We start from the raw sequence: 17,693 nt of genomic DNA, 5'->3' as shown, positions 1-17,693 counted from the left end.
CATTACGAGTAGAAATAAAGCAAGCATGTGCAGGCAATATTTGTTTTTTTTTGTTTTGTATGGTGTTTTTACGTTGCATGGAACCAGCGGTTATTCAGCAACGGGACTAACTGCTTTACGTGACTTCCGAACCACGTCGAGAGTGAACTTCTATCACCAGAAATACACATCTCTCACTCCTCAATGGAATAGGCGGGAATCGAACTCGCGACCACCGGGGTGGGACGCCAACACCAAACCAACCACGCCACTGAGGCGCTTAAATGTTGTAATTTGAATGGGTAAGGTTAATAACACCATTATACGGCTGAATTTTTATGCAGTTATAAATTAAGCCTTTTAAAAGTCTTAGAGGGATACCTTTCAATTAACTTGAAATCATACTAAAGCCTAAAGCTTACAAGGTAAACCCATGCCGAAATTGTGATAAAGTTTTCCTTCTTAATATATGCCTATTCCAGAACTCGACAATAAATGGTTTAATTTTGAGAAATAATTAATTCACTAACACAATGATGGCGTAAGAAGAGCTTCACGCAATACTTCCATAACGCTGACCTATGCCATTAATGTTTCATGCAAGTGATTGGTGGATTCTACATTGCATGAATGGTACAAGATGTGGGAACCTATGGTAGTTGACGCTGGCGTTTGCTTTGCCTGTTTCTGCGAAATGGAATTTATTTTTTTTACAATGTTCCCGATGTTTGTTTCTTTTCGTATTTAGCAACATTATCTGCAATTTGTTTACCTTCGCTCTGCGTTAGACCTTGGCTAGCTTTGTTTGGTATCTAATCTTCTCCCTTGCTTCACAAAGGTCTAAAATTTCCCTTACGGAATCAATACACGCACGCATGCACACATACACACTCAAACATATGAATCTTTGTCACATACTCGCTTAACCTTTTTACATTTCCAAACATCGTTCAACACTGAATTCTTTCTTTCTTGTGAACAACTTTTCACCCAAAGGGAGCTATAATCGATACCTGCTTGATATTATACTATCGACGTGTAGTTCATAGAACTCCAACTCTACAGTTGACATAATCCCCTTCCACTTACCTATTAGTAGTACTAGTAATAGCAGTAGCAATTTTGCCTATAAAACGGCTCCCTTGCTCGTTCTATTTCTCCCTTGCTTGTGTTCTACCAGTACCAGCGACTGACATCTACGGGAGTTACCTCGTTACATGAACGGTATCCCAGCGGGACAGTTCTTTTACGACCCAATTTTCTGGACGCCAGTCGAGGCACTTCAAATTCCTTTACGTCACTGTCTCTTCTTTCTCTTCACCCACTTCTTCTTCTTCTTGTTCTTTCAGGACCTGAAATTTCATTCCATTATGTCACTACCACCCGAGGTCTTGAGTCTCTTAAAAAAACAAAAAAGTGAGGCCATTATTTGGAGAAGCTCCCGTGATCTCAAGTTTATGCGTTTTTTAGCCAGCTCTCGAGGGGAAGTTCCTCTAACGACTTCCATCGCCCTTGGAAGCTTAATCCTTTTTAGGGTTGAACATCGCTATTTTGGAAAGGGCTGCCGAAAACTTCTGGAAGACGTTGGAAGTTGTGGGAGTGATGCCTTCGAAGTGGACCACTTGGATGGTGCCGTCTCGGCATCCCAGGATCACGTTCTGAAAGAACAGTCAGATAATAATAATAATAATAATAATAATAATAATAATAATAATAATAATAATAATAATAAAAGAGTGGATCTTTCTTGTTTCTCCTCCGGAGGGGCTGAGGGGGGGGACCAGGGTTATTGAGGTAGGGGATCGAGAGGGTAGCAGAGACATGGCAAAGCCACCCTCCTGTTTGTCCATCCCAAGTGGGGGGCTAGGTAGGGGATTGGGAGGGTAGGGGAGACATGACACAGCCACACTCCTCCTGCAAACCTGTTTATCCATCCAAAGTGGGGGCTGGGTAGGGGATTGGGAGGGTAGGGAAGACATGACACAGCCACCCCCCTCCTGCAAACCTGTTTGTCCATCCAAAGTGGGGGCTGGGTAGGGGATCGGGAGGGTAGGGAAGCCATGACAAAGCCACCCTCCTCCTGCAAACCTGTTTGTCCATCCCAGATGGGGACTGGGTAGGGGATCAGGCGGGGGTGGGGGGTTAAGGGGGACATGACGGTCAGCGCTGGGGATCCGGCACAGAGTAGCTCGTGCCATCAAGCTGGTAATAAGAATTGGGAAACAGATTATAGTCAAAAGTTGTTAATTTGTTGAAGGGAACAATAAAATTCAATACAAAACCAAATAGGTAGGAAATGGCTGCATTGGCTAGGATCCGTTAAAAGAATGCATCGTATTCGAATACAAAATAACGCAAGAGGAAACAAAGAAAGGTGAAGAATAAAGCCCCAAGAGCCAATGTCTCTACCAAAGATACTATAGAGTCTTTGGTTTCTACTGAAGGAGGTTCAGAGAAAGCTGAGGAGTTGGTGAAGAGCTATGAAGGACGAACAACACACAGCTTGCATATACACCAAGAGCAGCAGTACTCGATAAAGAATTATCCTGTTTATAGCGAAGTTTTTTCTTCCATAAAACTTCCATGGGTGGCGCATACTTAAAATTTAAAAGAATGTAGAATGGATTGATGAGTAATGACTTATTTTTTTATATATGGAGCCGATCTTCTCTTAGTTAGAACGACATATTGGTGTAATTTAGCAGATAGTTATACAGTTGCATGAGAGAGAGAGAGAGAGAGAAGGGGGGGGGGGGCTCTTCCTTCGTGACCTCACTCACCTTGGCCTGTGGACTGAAACTGATGGAAGACGCCCCGTGGGCCTCGTAGGTGAGTATGGGCGCGTGCGAGAGAACAGATATGTCCCATAAGTGAAAGCCCTCACCGTGCACGCCCACAAGGATGTTGTTGTACCAGGGGCACCAGCAGGCGTCCGAATAGCCGCCCGTACTCTCCGATGCCTTCGGGTGGGGAGAAAGAGCGTTAGAAAAATAAAATAAAAAAAAGACTTTGCAATGGATAAAAGACTACTCATGAACCAGATCGGTAAAAGTTACAATGGAAGGGAAAAGTGAAGTGTCATGATAGCAAAAAGAAAATAAATAAATAAATAAATAAATAAATATATAAAGAAATAAATAAATAAAAAGGTGGCAGGGTAGGAGAGAACTTCAAGATTTACGAATGCTTAACATGAGTTCCTTACCCCTACGGACAACAGATTAATCAATTTGATGTGAATTAATGAATGACTACTTATTCTTGTCAGATAAATTACAGGTCAACTATGCCTGCTTAACTATGCTATTGTTCGACTTATAATCTACGGTTTACACACTTTATTTACGTTTATCAGCGTCTTGAAAATCAGTGGAACCAAATTACATTCTGAATGAATACGCCTTATGCTTAAAAGAAATAAATAGGCAAAATCATTCTGTATTCGTTTCATTTCCTTCGTACAATCCCAGTGACGTTTAAGCATGTGAAGTACAGAAATAGTATAAAATAAATCCTAAACAAATATATGCAATATGAATTTGCATATCCATATGTCTGCGTGTTTGGAAGGGCGCATATACACCTGTTAATGAGAAAAATAAAAACAATTTTGTACAGCGGACGATGTCACATACCTGTTCGTTTTTAAGGACATACTTGTACGTTTTCAAGGACAACCCTGTACGTTTTCAAGGACGAACCTGTACGTTTTCAAGGGCAAACATATACGTTTTCAAGGACAAACATGTACGTTTTCAGGGACATACCTGTACGTTTTCAAGGGCAAACACATACGTTTTCAAGAACAAACACGTGAGTTGTCAAGGACAAACATACGTTTTCAAGGACAAACATGTACGTTTTCAATGACATACCTGTACGTTTTCAAGGACAAACACGTACGTTTTCAAGGACACACCTGTACGTTTTCAAGGACAAACATGTACGTTTTCAAGAACACAGATGTATAATTTCAAGGACAGACCTGTACGTTTTCAAGGACAAGCCTGTATACGATTTCAAGGACATACATGTATGTTTTTAATGACAAACCTATACGTTTTCAGGGACAAACATACACATTTTCAAGGACAAACCTCTACGTTTTCAAGGACATACCTGTACGTTTTTAAGGACACACAGGGGTTCCATTTTGTCGACGTGCCAGATCCTGATGGTGTCGTCCATGGCGGAAGAGAGAAAGATGCTGCAGACGTCATCTGGGGGCATCGGCCTCCAGGCGAGACGTGTGATCATGGAGCTGTGCCCTCGGAACAGGGTACGGGTTCCCCGTCTTTCAAACGTCTTGCACTGCCGAGGAATTTGGTTTTATATATTAATGTAGAGCACAACTAGAACTGGTGTTCATATGCATCAAAGCAAGTAAGAGACAAGTATAAATCACTCCCTGTTTTGTCACTAAAACGATTCTCTTTGTATTTTAATACTCTGCTTACATGTTCATCTATCTATTTATAAATTTATTACTTTCTGTTGATACGTGTTCTCTTCTTTCTTTATTTCCTAATTCCTTTCGGACATCACATTCTTTGGAAGCTTGAATTTGAAGTCAAAGGACCTTGTTTGCTTGTTCCATGCGAATAGGGTTCAGATGGAATAAATAATAATAATAATAATAATAATAATAATAATAATAATAATAATAATAATAATAATAATAATAATAATAATAATAATAATAATAACGACAACAACTAGCAGAATGCGGTCCTTGAAACAGAGGGATACCTCATTGCTTACTGAACATTTAGTGTGTGGACAGACCTTGACTTTATGGAGGATTTGCAAATCAGGCAAGGGACCAAGAGAGAGTGGAGACAGTTTTGATACCTTCACTTTCAGAGAAGATATGAATCTTGCTTTCAACCCTGATTTAGTTAAGGAATTATTTAATTATCCGTTTGAATACTGAAACTTATTGCACATTTTGGAAATAAACAAAAGGTAGAGTGGGTCGTCGATGCATATAAATTATAATATACGCAAGAAGAGGGTAGTGATATTTCAAGTTCTTGCTACCATTCACAAAGTTTATATGCTTCACCTAACTAGAAATGACACTAAAACCAAGCATCTTCACTGTTACACGTGGCCTATTCTAATGACTTTACCAGCCACTTACCATCAGGATATCCCCAGAAACCGTGCCTAGAAGGTAAGTGGTGTTGTCCCCAGGCCTGAAGGCAAGCCTGGTAGCTGGAATAAGTTCTGGAAGCAAGACGACCGGTCTGGAGTTCCCTGACCCAACGTGAACCTGAGGGAATTTACCCTTGTGTTCCTCTTCTTCGTTCGGTAACAAAGAAGGCAGACCCCCTGCGATCTCCAGAGACACCCAGGGTGGGACGCTAACCTTCATCAGAGCTGTGGAAATGAGAATTTGGTTAATGATATTCCAATCAGTTCTGGAACTGTACTGAATTTGATACGCTCTTACATGGAGAACTACTTTGGGGCAAATTCTCTTTTCATGGCATAGCTTTTTAATAAGGGAGTCTTTTTGTTTATGCCTAAGTTAAAGCAACTGAAGGAAGATGAGTGGTATTGATTTGTTACTTGTACTGAATGATATAGCACGAATTGAACTCTCAAGTTCCATGAACGTATGTTGACCTATTCCGGTAGTCAGACAGGGAAGAAACCAAGATTTACTTGATGTTTATTTTATGCATAGTTTAAAATACATTTTGAAATTTGAGGTCCTGAAATAGGAAACAGAACGATTAAATTTCACAAAAGGAGTGAGTACATACAATCTTTATTATAACAGAAGTTAATGCAGACAGCGGCATCGTATTGGGTACAGTTCTCAACAATTAAAAAGGAAGGAATTTGACATAAAATGTCAAGTTTAATTTTGTTTTAGGCAACATTTTACACCATTCACCTATTTCCTCGAGGAGATTATTCAGACACACCATTCTCATCTATATTCTGAGACTACAGATTCAGTCGCAACATGCAAAAACCCACAGAAAATAAAAATCGAAAGAAATGTTCAAATTTACTATCATCAAGGAACAAACATTTACCACTATTATAAGACCAATGGAAAAACTCTTATTACTGATCCCAAACGCTGACCTGATATCCATGTACAGTAATGCTAGGAAAAGATTTGTGCGCGAGACATAACGGAGAATAACAAAGAAACTCTGGTATGCAACAGCCTGACAAAGGCTCCGAAACAATACGTGCATTTGCATGCCGATGATATCAAAGTATATGCAGCGACGTATGTGCCTCCACTCCTTTCATGGCTTCTGTGAACGATTGGATACAAGATTAGCCAGGCATATTTGAGCTTTAATTTTCCAAAAGGGGAGGTTTGTCTGTATCGCTACTTTTTCACCGAATGTAATAAAAAAAAATCGTATTACTTTACATTTCATCATCAGTGTAAACACAAGATTTCGAGGGCTTCGTTTTACGGCGTTTTAGTCCTTTTTCTTTAACAACGGTCAACTTTGAAAGAAAGGAAAATACTGAATTAAAACCTGCAAGAATCACAAATAGAATAGAATAGAATAGAATACACAATTTGGGCCAAAGGCCAAGCGTTGGGACCTATGGGGTCATTCAGCGCCGAAAGGGAAATTGCCACTAAAGAGGTTTGTTTGTTTGTATGGTGTTTGTTCGTATGGTGTTCTTACGTTGCATGGAACCAGTGGTTATTCAGCAACGGGACCAACGGCTTCACGTGACTTCCGAACCATGTCGAGAGTGAACTACTATCACCAGGAATACACATCTCTAACCCCTCAGTGGAATGCCCGAGAAACGAACTCGCGGACTTTTCCATTTTATCAGTTCGAGAAACTAAGAAGAAGAAAGAGATTATGAACAGAGGTACAGACATAGAAAAGAAAGGGTTACAGCCATGGCCAGAAGGGATGCTGCAAAGATCCTCAAGTAATGCCTACACAGTGCACCGCATGAGGTGCACTGACGGCACTAATCCCCTACGAATTAAAATAAAAAATTCATAGTCATAACTAATTTTAAACCTTAGGTAACGACATGCTTCTCTCTTCGCCAAGGATTAAAAAAAAAAAAAAAAAGTCCTAACCTTTAACATTCACATCTTAAAATCGCTTACGGGCTGCTATATGAGCAAGAGCCTGTGTTGGCATAACAATACCTTGAAAAAGAAAGGAAAAGTAAAGACTAAATGCTGTTCTAAAAAAGGAAAACATACTGAGTAATTCTCGTTTATGATCTCTCGGGTAAAATGTATTAAAAAGGGCATTCGGAAAGAAATATTCTAGGAAGAGAAAACATATATACATCAAAAGGCAATTATAAAAAAAGGAAGCATAAGCGCGTCCAAGCACTGTGCTTTTGAAGGCACATCACCAGAAGCGAGAGAACACAACGCAGAAAAACAGACTTGTGTTTTCATCAGACCACGCAGCTCCCCTGGTGTGTTGAAATCCGTAAATTTCACAAAACAATAAGCTATTCGAAGTACTACTCTGACCTTTATCCAAAATGTCAAACTGACTTATCAAAAAGTTACCATCCAAATGTGATTGGCATTCCATGTAAATTCCAGAAGTTATTGGGAAGTTGAATATTTCGACCTGCTATCAAAGGCAGCCGACTCAGATGACGAATTTCCGTTAGAAATATTATTATTATTAAAGATAAAACTGTACAGACAGTTTTAGCTTTAAATGTAAGTACATATACATAACTGTGGACTTGTTTCTTTATTATTATTATTATTATTATTATTATTATTATTATTATTATTATTATTGTTATTATTATTATTATTATTATTATTATTATTATTATTATTATTATTATTATTATGATGATGATGATGAAAAACTACTCATAGAAGCACGAGTCTTAAAATGGAGACACAAATCCAGTTACTTCTACATATATTTTAAAGACAAAACTGTTCAGTTTTATCTTTAAAATATATGTACATATAAATAACTGTAGATTTGTTTCTCTATGATTATTATTATTATTAATAGTATTAGTATTATCATTATTCAGAAGTTGAACACTATTCATATGGGACAAGCCCACAGGGGCTACTGACTTGAAATTCCAGCTTCCAAAGAATATGGTGCTCAGCAGGAAGCAAGAGAAGGTAAAGGGAAATACAGAGTGAAGAGATCTTCCTTATTAAATAAAAATAACGAATAAATTGTGCCGTTCTACAGTGGAAGGAAACTCCAAGGGATTTATAAAATATACAGAAATAAAAAAAGGAGTGTCATTACATAAATAGCACTTTTACTGCCACCGGAAAAATAGGGCGCATCCTCTAATCCTGGATGAGACTATAAATTTCGTGGGAGATGCAAATTGCCTTCTACGAGAGACATTTACCGTCCGTTTGAAGGATGCACCGCCGATGGAACTCTTCCAATAAAGCTACAGAGAGAGAGAGAGAGAGAGAGAGAGAGAGAGAGAGAGAGAGAGAGAGAGAGAGAGGAACTTACTCGTGCATCGGTATAATCCGGAAAATGTGAACAGCCATTCCTTGACGGTCCCGTCTTCAGAAACTGACACTAGACCGTAGCCACTTCTCTCCTGTTTCTGCGCAAAGCGAGAAAACAAAAGATTAGAACAGAATAATAATATAGAATATAGAATTTGGGCCAAAGGCCAAGCGCTTTGACCTTATGAGGTCATTCAGCGATGGAAGGGAGATTAACAGTTAGGAATGTCTGCAAGGTGTAACAGGAAGAAAACCTCGCAGTTGCACTATGAAACATTTGTTAAAGAGGGTGGAAAGTCTGATGGAAGAAAGCGAATATGAACGGAGGTACAGTAAAAGGAATGAAAGAGGTTACAGATAGAGACCGAATGAACGCTGCAAAGACCCTTAAAGTAATGCCTACAGTGCATCACCTGAGGTGCATTGATGGCACTACGCCCCTATGGTCCAAAGTGAGACTGAGAAAAGTTAATCATCTCGACCAATCGTATAATAATCAGTCAAAATTCTTTTATTTACATAGTATTGATGCATGAATACGTCAGTTGCTTCATTATAACCTCTACATTTGAATTAATTGTAAATTTATGAAGTATTATCTCAAACAATTCGTATCATGGAGAACTTGTCGTTAACAATACTGGATATTAGTGACCAATGATAACAAAAAGATTTTGTACCTTTAAATATATATCGAACAAACGTAGACGATGAAATTTAAAACAAAGACAGAACAATAAACTAACTAACTCTGGAAAAACCTTTTTAAATGCTACTGAATTAGTACCAAATGATAAAAACTTTTTTGGAAGCTTAAAATACATACCGGCCAGTTAAAGATTTGTAAGACATACGACTTTTCCATTTTATCAGTTCGAGAAAACGTTTTGAAACATTATTATTATTATTTTTTTTTTTTTGCTCTATCACAGTCCTCCAATTCGACTGGGTGGTATTTATAGTGTGGGGTTCCGGGTTGCATCCTGCTTCCTTAGGAGTCCATCACTTTTCTTACTATGTGCGCCGTTTCTAGGATCACACTCTTCTGCATGAGTCCTGGAGCTACTTCTGCGTCTAGTTTTCCTAGATTCCTTTTCAGGGATCTTGGGATCGTGCCTAGTGCTCCTATGATTATGGGTACGATTTCCACTGGCATATCCCACATCCTTCTTATTTCTATTTTCAGATCTTGATACTTATCCACTTTTTCCCTTTCTTTCTCTTCAACTCTGGTGTCCCATGGTATTGCGACATCAATGAGTGATACTGTCTTCTTGACTTTGTCAATCAACGTCACGTCTGGTCTATTTGCACGTATCACCCTATCTGTTCTGATACCATAGTCCCAGAGGATCTTTGCCTGATCATTTTCTATCACTCACTCAGGTTGGTGCTCGTACCATTTATTACTGCAAGGTAGCTGATGTTTCTTGCACAGGCTCCAGTGGAGGGCTTTTGCCTCTGAATCATGCCTCTTTTTGTACTGGTTCTGTACAAGTGCCGGGCATTCGCTTGCTATGTGGTTTATGGTTTCATTTTTCGTATTGCACTTCCTTCCTACTATTGGGAGAGATGTTATTTCCGTCTATCGTTCTTTGAACATATCTGGTTCTTAGGGCCTGATCTTGTGCCACTGTTATCATTCCTTCAGTTTCCTTCTTTAGCTCTCCCCTCTGTAGCCATTGCCATGTGTCATCGCTAGTTCTTTAGTCTGTCTCATGTATTGTCCGTGCATTGGTTTGTTGTGCCAGTCCTCTGTTCTGTTTGTCATTCTCCTGTCTTTGTATATTTCTGGGTCTTCGTATACTTTTATTAGTCCTTCTTCCCATGCACTCTAGAGCCACTCGTCTTCATCATATTTCCGGCATTGAGTTTTGACTTGAGTATCGCCTTGAGTCTCTGCATATATTCTTTCCTGATCGTGTCCTTCATCTCTTGGTGTTTTATATCCCCTCCTTCCATTATTCCCAGGTATTTGTATCCTGTCTCATCTATGTGTTTGATGTTGCTCCCATCTGGTAGCTCTATCCCTTCAGTTCTCGTTACTTTGCCTTTTTGTATGTTGACTAAGGCGCATTTTTCTATTCCAAACTCCATCCTGATGTCCCCAGATACAATCCTTACAGTCTGCATTAGGGTATCTATTTCCTTGATGCTCTTACCATACAGCTTGATGTCGTCCATGAACATCAGATGGTTGATTCTGTTGCCTCTTTTCTTGAGTTGGTACTCGGCATCCATCTTCTGTAGTACTTTTGTCATGGGAATCATGGCTACTACGAAGAGTAGTGGGGACAGTGAGTCGCCCTGGAAGATCCCTCTCCTGATATTAACCTCTGCTAGTCTTATTCCAGAGCTTGTAAGTATTGTATTCGTTGCGCATTGTTTTTTGAGAAAGCTGATGGTGTTTTCCTCTGCCCCATATATTTTCAGGCATTCTATTAGCCATGTGTGTGGTATCATGTCGAGGGCTTTCTTATAGTCTATCCATGCCATGCTTAGGTTGGTTTTCCTTCTCCTACTGTTCTTCATTACCATTTTGTCTATCAGGAGCTGGTCTTTTGTGCCCCTACACTTCCTTCTGCAGTCTTTCTGTTGGTGGGGGATGGTGTTTGTCTCCTCTAGGTAATTGTATAGCCTTTCACTGATGATACCTGTTAGTAACTTCCACATTATTGGTAGGCAGGTGATAGGCCTGTAGTTACTGGCTATATTTCCCTTACTCTTGTCTTTTTGTACTAAGGATGTTCTTCCTGTGGTCATCCATTTGGGTGCATGGTGATTTGAGATACAATGCTGGAGTTGTTCTGCTATTCGTGGGTGTAGGGCCTTGAAATTTTTGAACCAGTATCCATGGACTTCATCGGGACCTGGGGCTTTCCAGTTTGGCATTTTCTTTAGTTGGTGTCTGACTGTGTCTGTCGTGATCTCTATGAATCTTTGTTTTTTTCTCCCTGTTTCTTCTTCCTTGACTTCCTGGAGCCATGTTGCATGTTTGTTGTGTGATACCGGATTGCTCCATATGTTTTCCCAGTCTCTTACTTGGTTCGGCTTCAGGTATTTCTTGGTGGTTGTCTTCCCCTCTTAGTTGGCTGTATAGTCTTTTCTGGTTGGTTCCGAATAGTTTGTTCTGTTGGTATCCCTTATTCCTGTTCATGTATCTTATGTGCTTTGACCTTAAGCCTCTGTTTTACATCTTCTGTTGTGTTGTTTAGTCCCCTCTCTTGTACTTTGTATTTCTCGTTCAGTTCCTCCCTTGTTTTCTTGCTTCTTAGCCTTTTTTCTGCCATCTCTTTCAGTTTACTCAAGTCAGATCTCATCACCATGATTTGCTTTTCCAGGCGCCTTTTCCAAGGAGGTTGCTGTTCTGGTTTCTGTTAGGTTGGTTGTGCTGGTGGTGTTGGTGTTCGAATCCCCATCAGTTCTGCTACTAATCTTGCTCCTGCATATGCCAAGTTATTTGTTTCTGTGATACTGGTGGTGTGTATTATGCCCATTATTTCATTGACCTCACTTGTTTTCTCCCTTAATTTCTTGATGTTGTAGGCTTTCATGAAGGGGATCTTTGCTCTCTCTGTATCTGGCTCCATCCATTGTCTAATTCCGTCCTCTCTGTTACTTCGTCGGTGTTTCTTCGTGTGTCGTTGTTTGATACCTCATCAGCATCATCATCATATTATCATCATCATCATCATCATCATCATCATCATCATCATCATCATCATCATCATTTCGCACTTATTTCTTAGCATTGCAATCGTTTCTTAGTGTTTGCTAGTTTAATGCTCTTTTGTTGTTCTCTCTTTTAAATTTCATCGTCTACGTTCTTTCTATATTTATTTTAAACTTACGAAAACGTTTTTATCATTTAGTGATGTAAACCTTTCTCGGAAATTGCTATTGCTGTTGGTGGGACGGAGTACCATTCTTGGTCCACTGTTACTTTTAGCGTATACAATTGATGTGGTTGTTTGATATGAATGAAGTTCGTCTTCTGAATAATAATAATAATAATAATAATAATAATAATAATAATAATAATAATAATAATAATAATAATAATTATTATTATTATTATTCAGAAGACGAACTTCATTCATATCAAACAACCACATCAATTGTATACGTTAAAAGTAACAGTGGACCAAGAATGCTACTCCGTCCCACCAACAGCAATAGCAATTTCCGAGAAAGGTTTACATCACTAAATGATAAAAACGTTTTCGTAAGTTTAAAATAAATATAGAAAGAACGTAGACGATGAAATTTAAAAGAGAGAACAACAAAAGAGCATTAAACTAGCAAACACTAAGAAACGATTGCAATGCTAAGAAATAAGTGCGAACTGATAACATTTCTGCAAGCTTAAAATAAACATGTACCAAAATAGACGATGAAAATTAAAGACATAACAACAACAGAACACTAAACTAGCAAACTCTGGGAAAAGTTTAGAATGTTCTGATATTAGTGCCAAATGATACAAATGTTTTCGTACGTTGAAAAGAAATATAAACTAAAATAGTCGATGAAATTTAAAGGCATACAACAATAGCAATTCAAAAGACAACAATACATTTCCTTGACACTTACACTTGACCCGTTCAAAGGAAGAGGAATGCCCGTCGGGACCCGGGACCTGTTTGCAGGACCTGTTGTATCATCAGCAGAAGGACCTCCTTCTCCATCAGCGACGTCCTCCGCATAGGCGACAGATCCGCCCTTCCCGGAATAGGATCCCAGAGAGGCCACCGTGGCGTAGGATTCTCTCCAGTCCACCGCCCACACAGGAGCGCTGTGCTTGTCCACGCTGCAGCTGTGGAAAGGACATGATTGGTGCTGCGTTCGAGGACGTGATGTGTGTCATCAGGGAGGAGGACATGTCTTATTTAATGGGTATTCTCTCTCTCTCTCTCTCTCTCTCTCTCTCACACACACACACACACTTCGGAAGACAGACAGACCATTAAAAAAGCAGTTTGCGAATTTTTATTGCATTGTAAAAGATTCTCTCTCTCTCTCTCTCTCTCTCTCTCTCATTTGGGAGCTAAGACAAATATTAAAAAATAGTGTGAGGATTTTTGGCTTGTATTATAATTCTGTGTGTGTGTGTGTGTGTGTACTGCTGTCTTTTCCATGTACCTTTCTTTCAGGTCAAATATAAAGACAGAGGTACCTTAATCGTTGACGGCCCTGTTCTCTCTACAAGCCTCTTCTCTATCTATCCATCTACCTCTCTATCTACTTTCCAATATACCTATCTACCTCTCTATCTACTTTCCTATTTACCTGCCTACCTCTCTATCTATTTTCCTGTCTACCTACCTACCTCTCTATATAATCTAACTCTCAAAGAGCAAAACTCTAATTCTTTCATATCCGTCTGCGAAGTGAATTGCAGGAATCAGGTAATATCATGAGTCATACAACCAGTTGGATTATGAGCTAACTACCATCAGCAGGGTTACACCACATCATCAATCAGATAACAAAAGGGAACCACCTTCGGGTACTCGCCCTGAAAGATCGTAATCTCGAGTAATCGCACATGGAGATTTATATTCTCCATGGGTGGCGATTTCTTTAGTAGTCAGTTTCAAGAGGGGTTAGAGTGCACGTCAGATCTGCAAGGTTTCATTAACTCTCCGCTTAGGCGTTTATCACAGGTAGTAAGGTTTATCTACAAATTCAAGACTGTATATTCTGGAATGGAATGGAACATTGACCTATGACGTCATTCAGCGCTGAAAGGGGAACGGTAAAAAAGGTTTGAAAGGTGGAACAGGAAGTAATCCTCGCTGTCATACTGTGAAACAATTGTTAGGAGAGGGTGGGTAGTTTGTTTGTTTGTTTGTTTGTATGGTGTTTTTACGTTGCATGGAACCAGTGGTTATTCAGCAACGGGACCAACGGCTTTACATGACTTCCGAACCACGTCGAGAGTGAACTTCTATCACCAGAAATACACATCTCTCACTCCTCAATGGAATGGCCGAGAATCGAACCCGCGACCACCGAGGTGAGAAGCAAACACCATATGAATGTTGGTGCAATACATGGATTGGAAGGGGTTGCAGTTTGGGGCCGAAGGGATGCTGCAGAGAACCTTGAGTAGGTCCTCGAGGTCAGTATATTCTGATTTACCAACAGTAGCTTTTAATGAATCTTCATGGCATTTAGAGTGATTATTGTCATTACTACTTGTGAACATATAACGTCAAAAAATGCCGGTATGATAAGGTCGGAGATTTGGGACGTTACGTACCTTTCAAATCTAAAGAATTATTCTCAGTATTAAAATTTTTTTCCCAATTCACTAAGACTGAATACATATTTTACATAAACTAGGGTAGCTACGTCTAGGTTACCGACTCCGGAAACATGCTTTTGCTAGAAAATTCCTTTACTAAAAAGTAAAAAAAAAAAGCAATATAAAGTAAAGTCTATCAGTTTTAAAGAAACATCCATTCAGTCCATATTTGTTTTTTTAAATACCTGCACAGTACCTGCATTTATAATCTACTGAAGAAGCCAATTTCCAGGGGATCGAACATCCCAAATTGAATCGGTCAAACATGATTAGAGACCACTGATGGGGAAATTATTACATTGAATTCGTAGATGGAAGAAGAAGATGAGGAGGAGGAGGAGGAGGTAGGAGGAGGAGGAGGAGGAGGAGGAGGAGGAGGAGGAGGAGGAGGAATTCGAAACCAGAGGCCAGTGATAGAAACGACAATAAGAACGTGATGCAGAATATGTGGAGAGGTTAATGATGGTATACAGCAGCCAGTGTAGTCAGGGAAAAGTAAAGGTTAAAAATAAAGTAGTAAAATGAAGAATTAGGGAAAATGAGCAAGTTATCAAGAAACAAATAAGATTGATGAGTCTGATAAATATGGGGTCCAAGAGAAGCAGAATATTCGAGATGACCAGAACAGAAGTATGAAATGAAGCATCTCGTATGTACATAAAACGAATAAACTGCCGAAGTTTTACTGCTACTGTCAATGGCCGTAGCACAAACCAAAGAAGGTAATTTAGTCTTTGGTCTGGAATGAACTCACCATCCACCGCCAGAGTGCCTTACTATCTAACATAATCTGACAGGCAGGTAAGGAAAAAGGTAAACGAGATCTGCCCTAACCTGGCAAAAGAAAAAAAACGAGAAACTGGTATCTGAATTAAACCTGAATGGCAGGAGAAGTAGTAGATAATACAGACATTAACCCCACAGGCAGGAAAAGTAGAAAATTATACGTGAATTCAACCTGAATGGCAGGAGTAGTAGTGGATGATACAGACATTAACCTGACAGGCAGGAAAAGGAGACACTAAAACGTGAATTCAACCTGAATGGCAGGAGAATTAACAGATGATACATACCTTAACAATCACGAACAGGAGTGCCATCTAACTTGACGAGCACGGAAGGGGGAAACTGACATCTGCTCTATCAGACAGGTAGGAAACAGAGGTATCTGACATTTCCACTGACGTCTGCTATAACCTGGTGATCAGGACAAGGAATAACAGATTATATCTGAACTGACATGACAGGCAGGAAAACGAGGAACTGTCATGTGCATTAACCTAACAGGCAGGAAACAATAACTAAACTAACCTGATGTTCAAGATTTAGCTGATCTGCAGTAACCAGAGAGGCAGGAAAAGGCAAAAATGACATTTCCAACAACCTGACTGGCAGGAAAAGGCAAAAGTGATATTGCACCAACCAGACAGGCAAGAAAAGGTAAACGTGACATTTACATTAAGCTGACAGGCAGAAAAAGGCACAAATGACATCCTCAGTAACCTGACAAGCAGGAAAAGACAAAAGTGACATCAGCAGTAACCTGACAAGCAGGAAAAGGCAAGACTGACGTTTACTTGAACCTTACAAGCAGGAAAAGGCAAAAGTGACGGTTGCAGTGATAACTACATGGAGGAAATGGAAGAACTTACCTTTATAATGACAAAAACAATAGTGTAATATTGGCTAGGATCAAGTCGGGGGAATTATAAAACACAGAACGACATATAAGGTCAGATTGTAAAGAGAGAGAGAGAGAGAGAGAGAGAGAGAGAGAGAGAGAGAGAGAGAGAGAGGGTGGGGGGGGGGGGTGGTATGCGGGAGTTAGACCACTGGACGACTTGTTTGCAAACAAGACTAAAATTATTTTTCTGTTTGCTATTCACTTCAAACAATAATTTTCCACCCTTTAAATAATGGAAAATCCCGAACCTGTCTTTGACTAAGCTGGCCTTATGCAAGCCCGTAAAAATCCCGAAAGCATATATATATTTTTTGGCATAAACAACTTGTGTACGTATGTGATGTTTGTATGTTTTTATAGTGACTATACAATACATGCATGCATACATGGAGTTTTGTTATATGAGGGGTGATAGCCAGCTCAGTGGTCTGGTTAAACTATTATAGTGATCATTTATGATATGCAGTTATGTGTCAGACTTGTAGGTTACATGGCTGCAACTAATCCTTACGTTTTGAAAGTTTATTAAAAAAAATTGTTATAAGAGTTTTATATTTGAGAGAGAGTCTTACAAAATCAGATGACTACGACACTGTTTCAAACAAACCTTTTACAAAGAATCACAAAGAATAATTTCCCACTGACCAAACTGTATCCAGACTTTCTACTTGATGCCGTCCTCACCTGGTATCCATAATTAGGGTGGGTGTCGGGGTATCTAGCTGGTAAACACGTATGGTACCATCGAGGAGGGCAATGCAGCATAGCTGGGGCGCAACAGGGCATGAACTCACCACTGTGACGGGCAAGGGTAGGCTGATCCTTGATACCCAGGAAGCGTTAGAGTGGAAAACAACAAAGAGAAAGGGCAGCTGTTATTCTGTGGCTAGAATTTCAGGGAGTTACTTCCTCTGAAGCGTCTGATTTTGTGCTCCATTGAAACGACAAATCTTGTCTAATGGAAGACTCAATTACTATAACTGATTAGGTAAGCTTTTTAACTTAGTTTATTTGCATATATATATATATATATATATTTATATATATATATATATATATATATATAATATAATTAATATAATGTGTCCATAAAGTCCCAGTACTATTACGAGTATTTATTGCTTGTAATGGTACTGGGACTTTATGGACACCCTGTATGTATATATATATATATATATATATATATATATATATATATATATATATTATATATATGTGTGTGTGTGTGTGTGTGTGTG

The 17,693-nt window shown here is 39.3% G+C and overlaps 1 protein-coding gene across 3 annotated transcripts in view; it reads right to left on the bottom strand.

Moving 5' to 3' along the window:
* Positions 1–340: 340 nt before the first annotated feature.
* Positions 341–17,693, bottom strand: part of LOC135208663 (dynein axonemal intermediate chain 4-like) — a 140,771-nt gene continuing 123,418 nt past the window's right edge. For 2 of the 3 annotated variants that reach the window (XM_064241085.1, XM_064241086.1), the window contains exons 11-17: positions 17,140–17,277; positions 13,055–13,277; positions 8,463–8,559; positions 5,123–5,361; positions 4,099–4,290; positions 2,760–2,939; positions 341–1,637 (exon numbers count right to left, since the gene is read on the bottom strand). In XM_064241085.1, the coding sequence (XP_064097155.1) occupies positions 1,500–1,637; positions 2,760–2,939; positions 4,099–4,290; positions 5,123–5,361; positions 8,463–8,559; positions 13,055–13,277; positions 17,140–17,277 (1,207 nt within the window). In that variant the 3' untranslated portion in view covers positions 341–1,499. The remainder of the gene's footprint in view (positions 1,638–2,759; positions 2,940–4,098; positions 4,291–5,122; positions 5,362–8,462; positions 8,560–13,054; positions 13,278–17,139; positions 17,278–17,693) is intronic. The other variant, XM_064241087.1, reaches the window with a different exon arrangement.

Source organism: Macrobrachium nipponense, chromosome 35 (genome assembly GCF_015104395.2).
Source record: "Macrobrachium nipponense isolate FS-2020 chromosome 35, ASM1510439v2, whole genome shotgun sequence".
Lineage (NCBI taxonomy): Eukaryota > Metazoa > Arthropoda > Malacostraca > Decapoda > Palaemonidae > Macrobrachium > Macrobrachium nipponense.
Note: the sequence above shows the minus strand (reverse complement) of the source record. Positions and strands in the feature narration are given on the sequence as shown.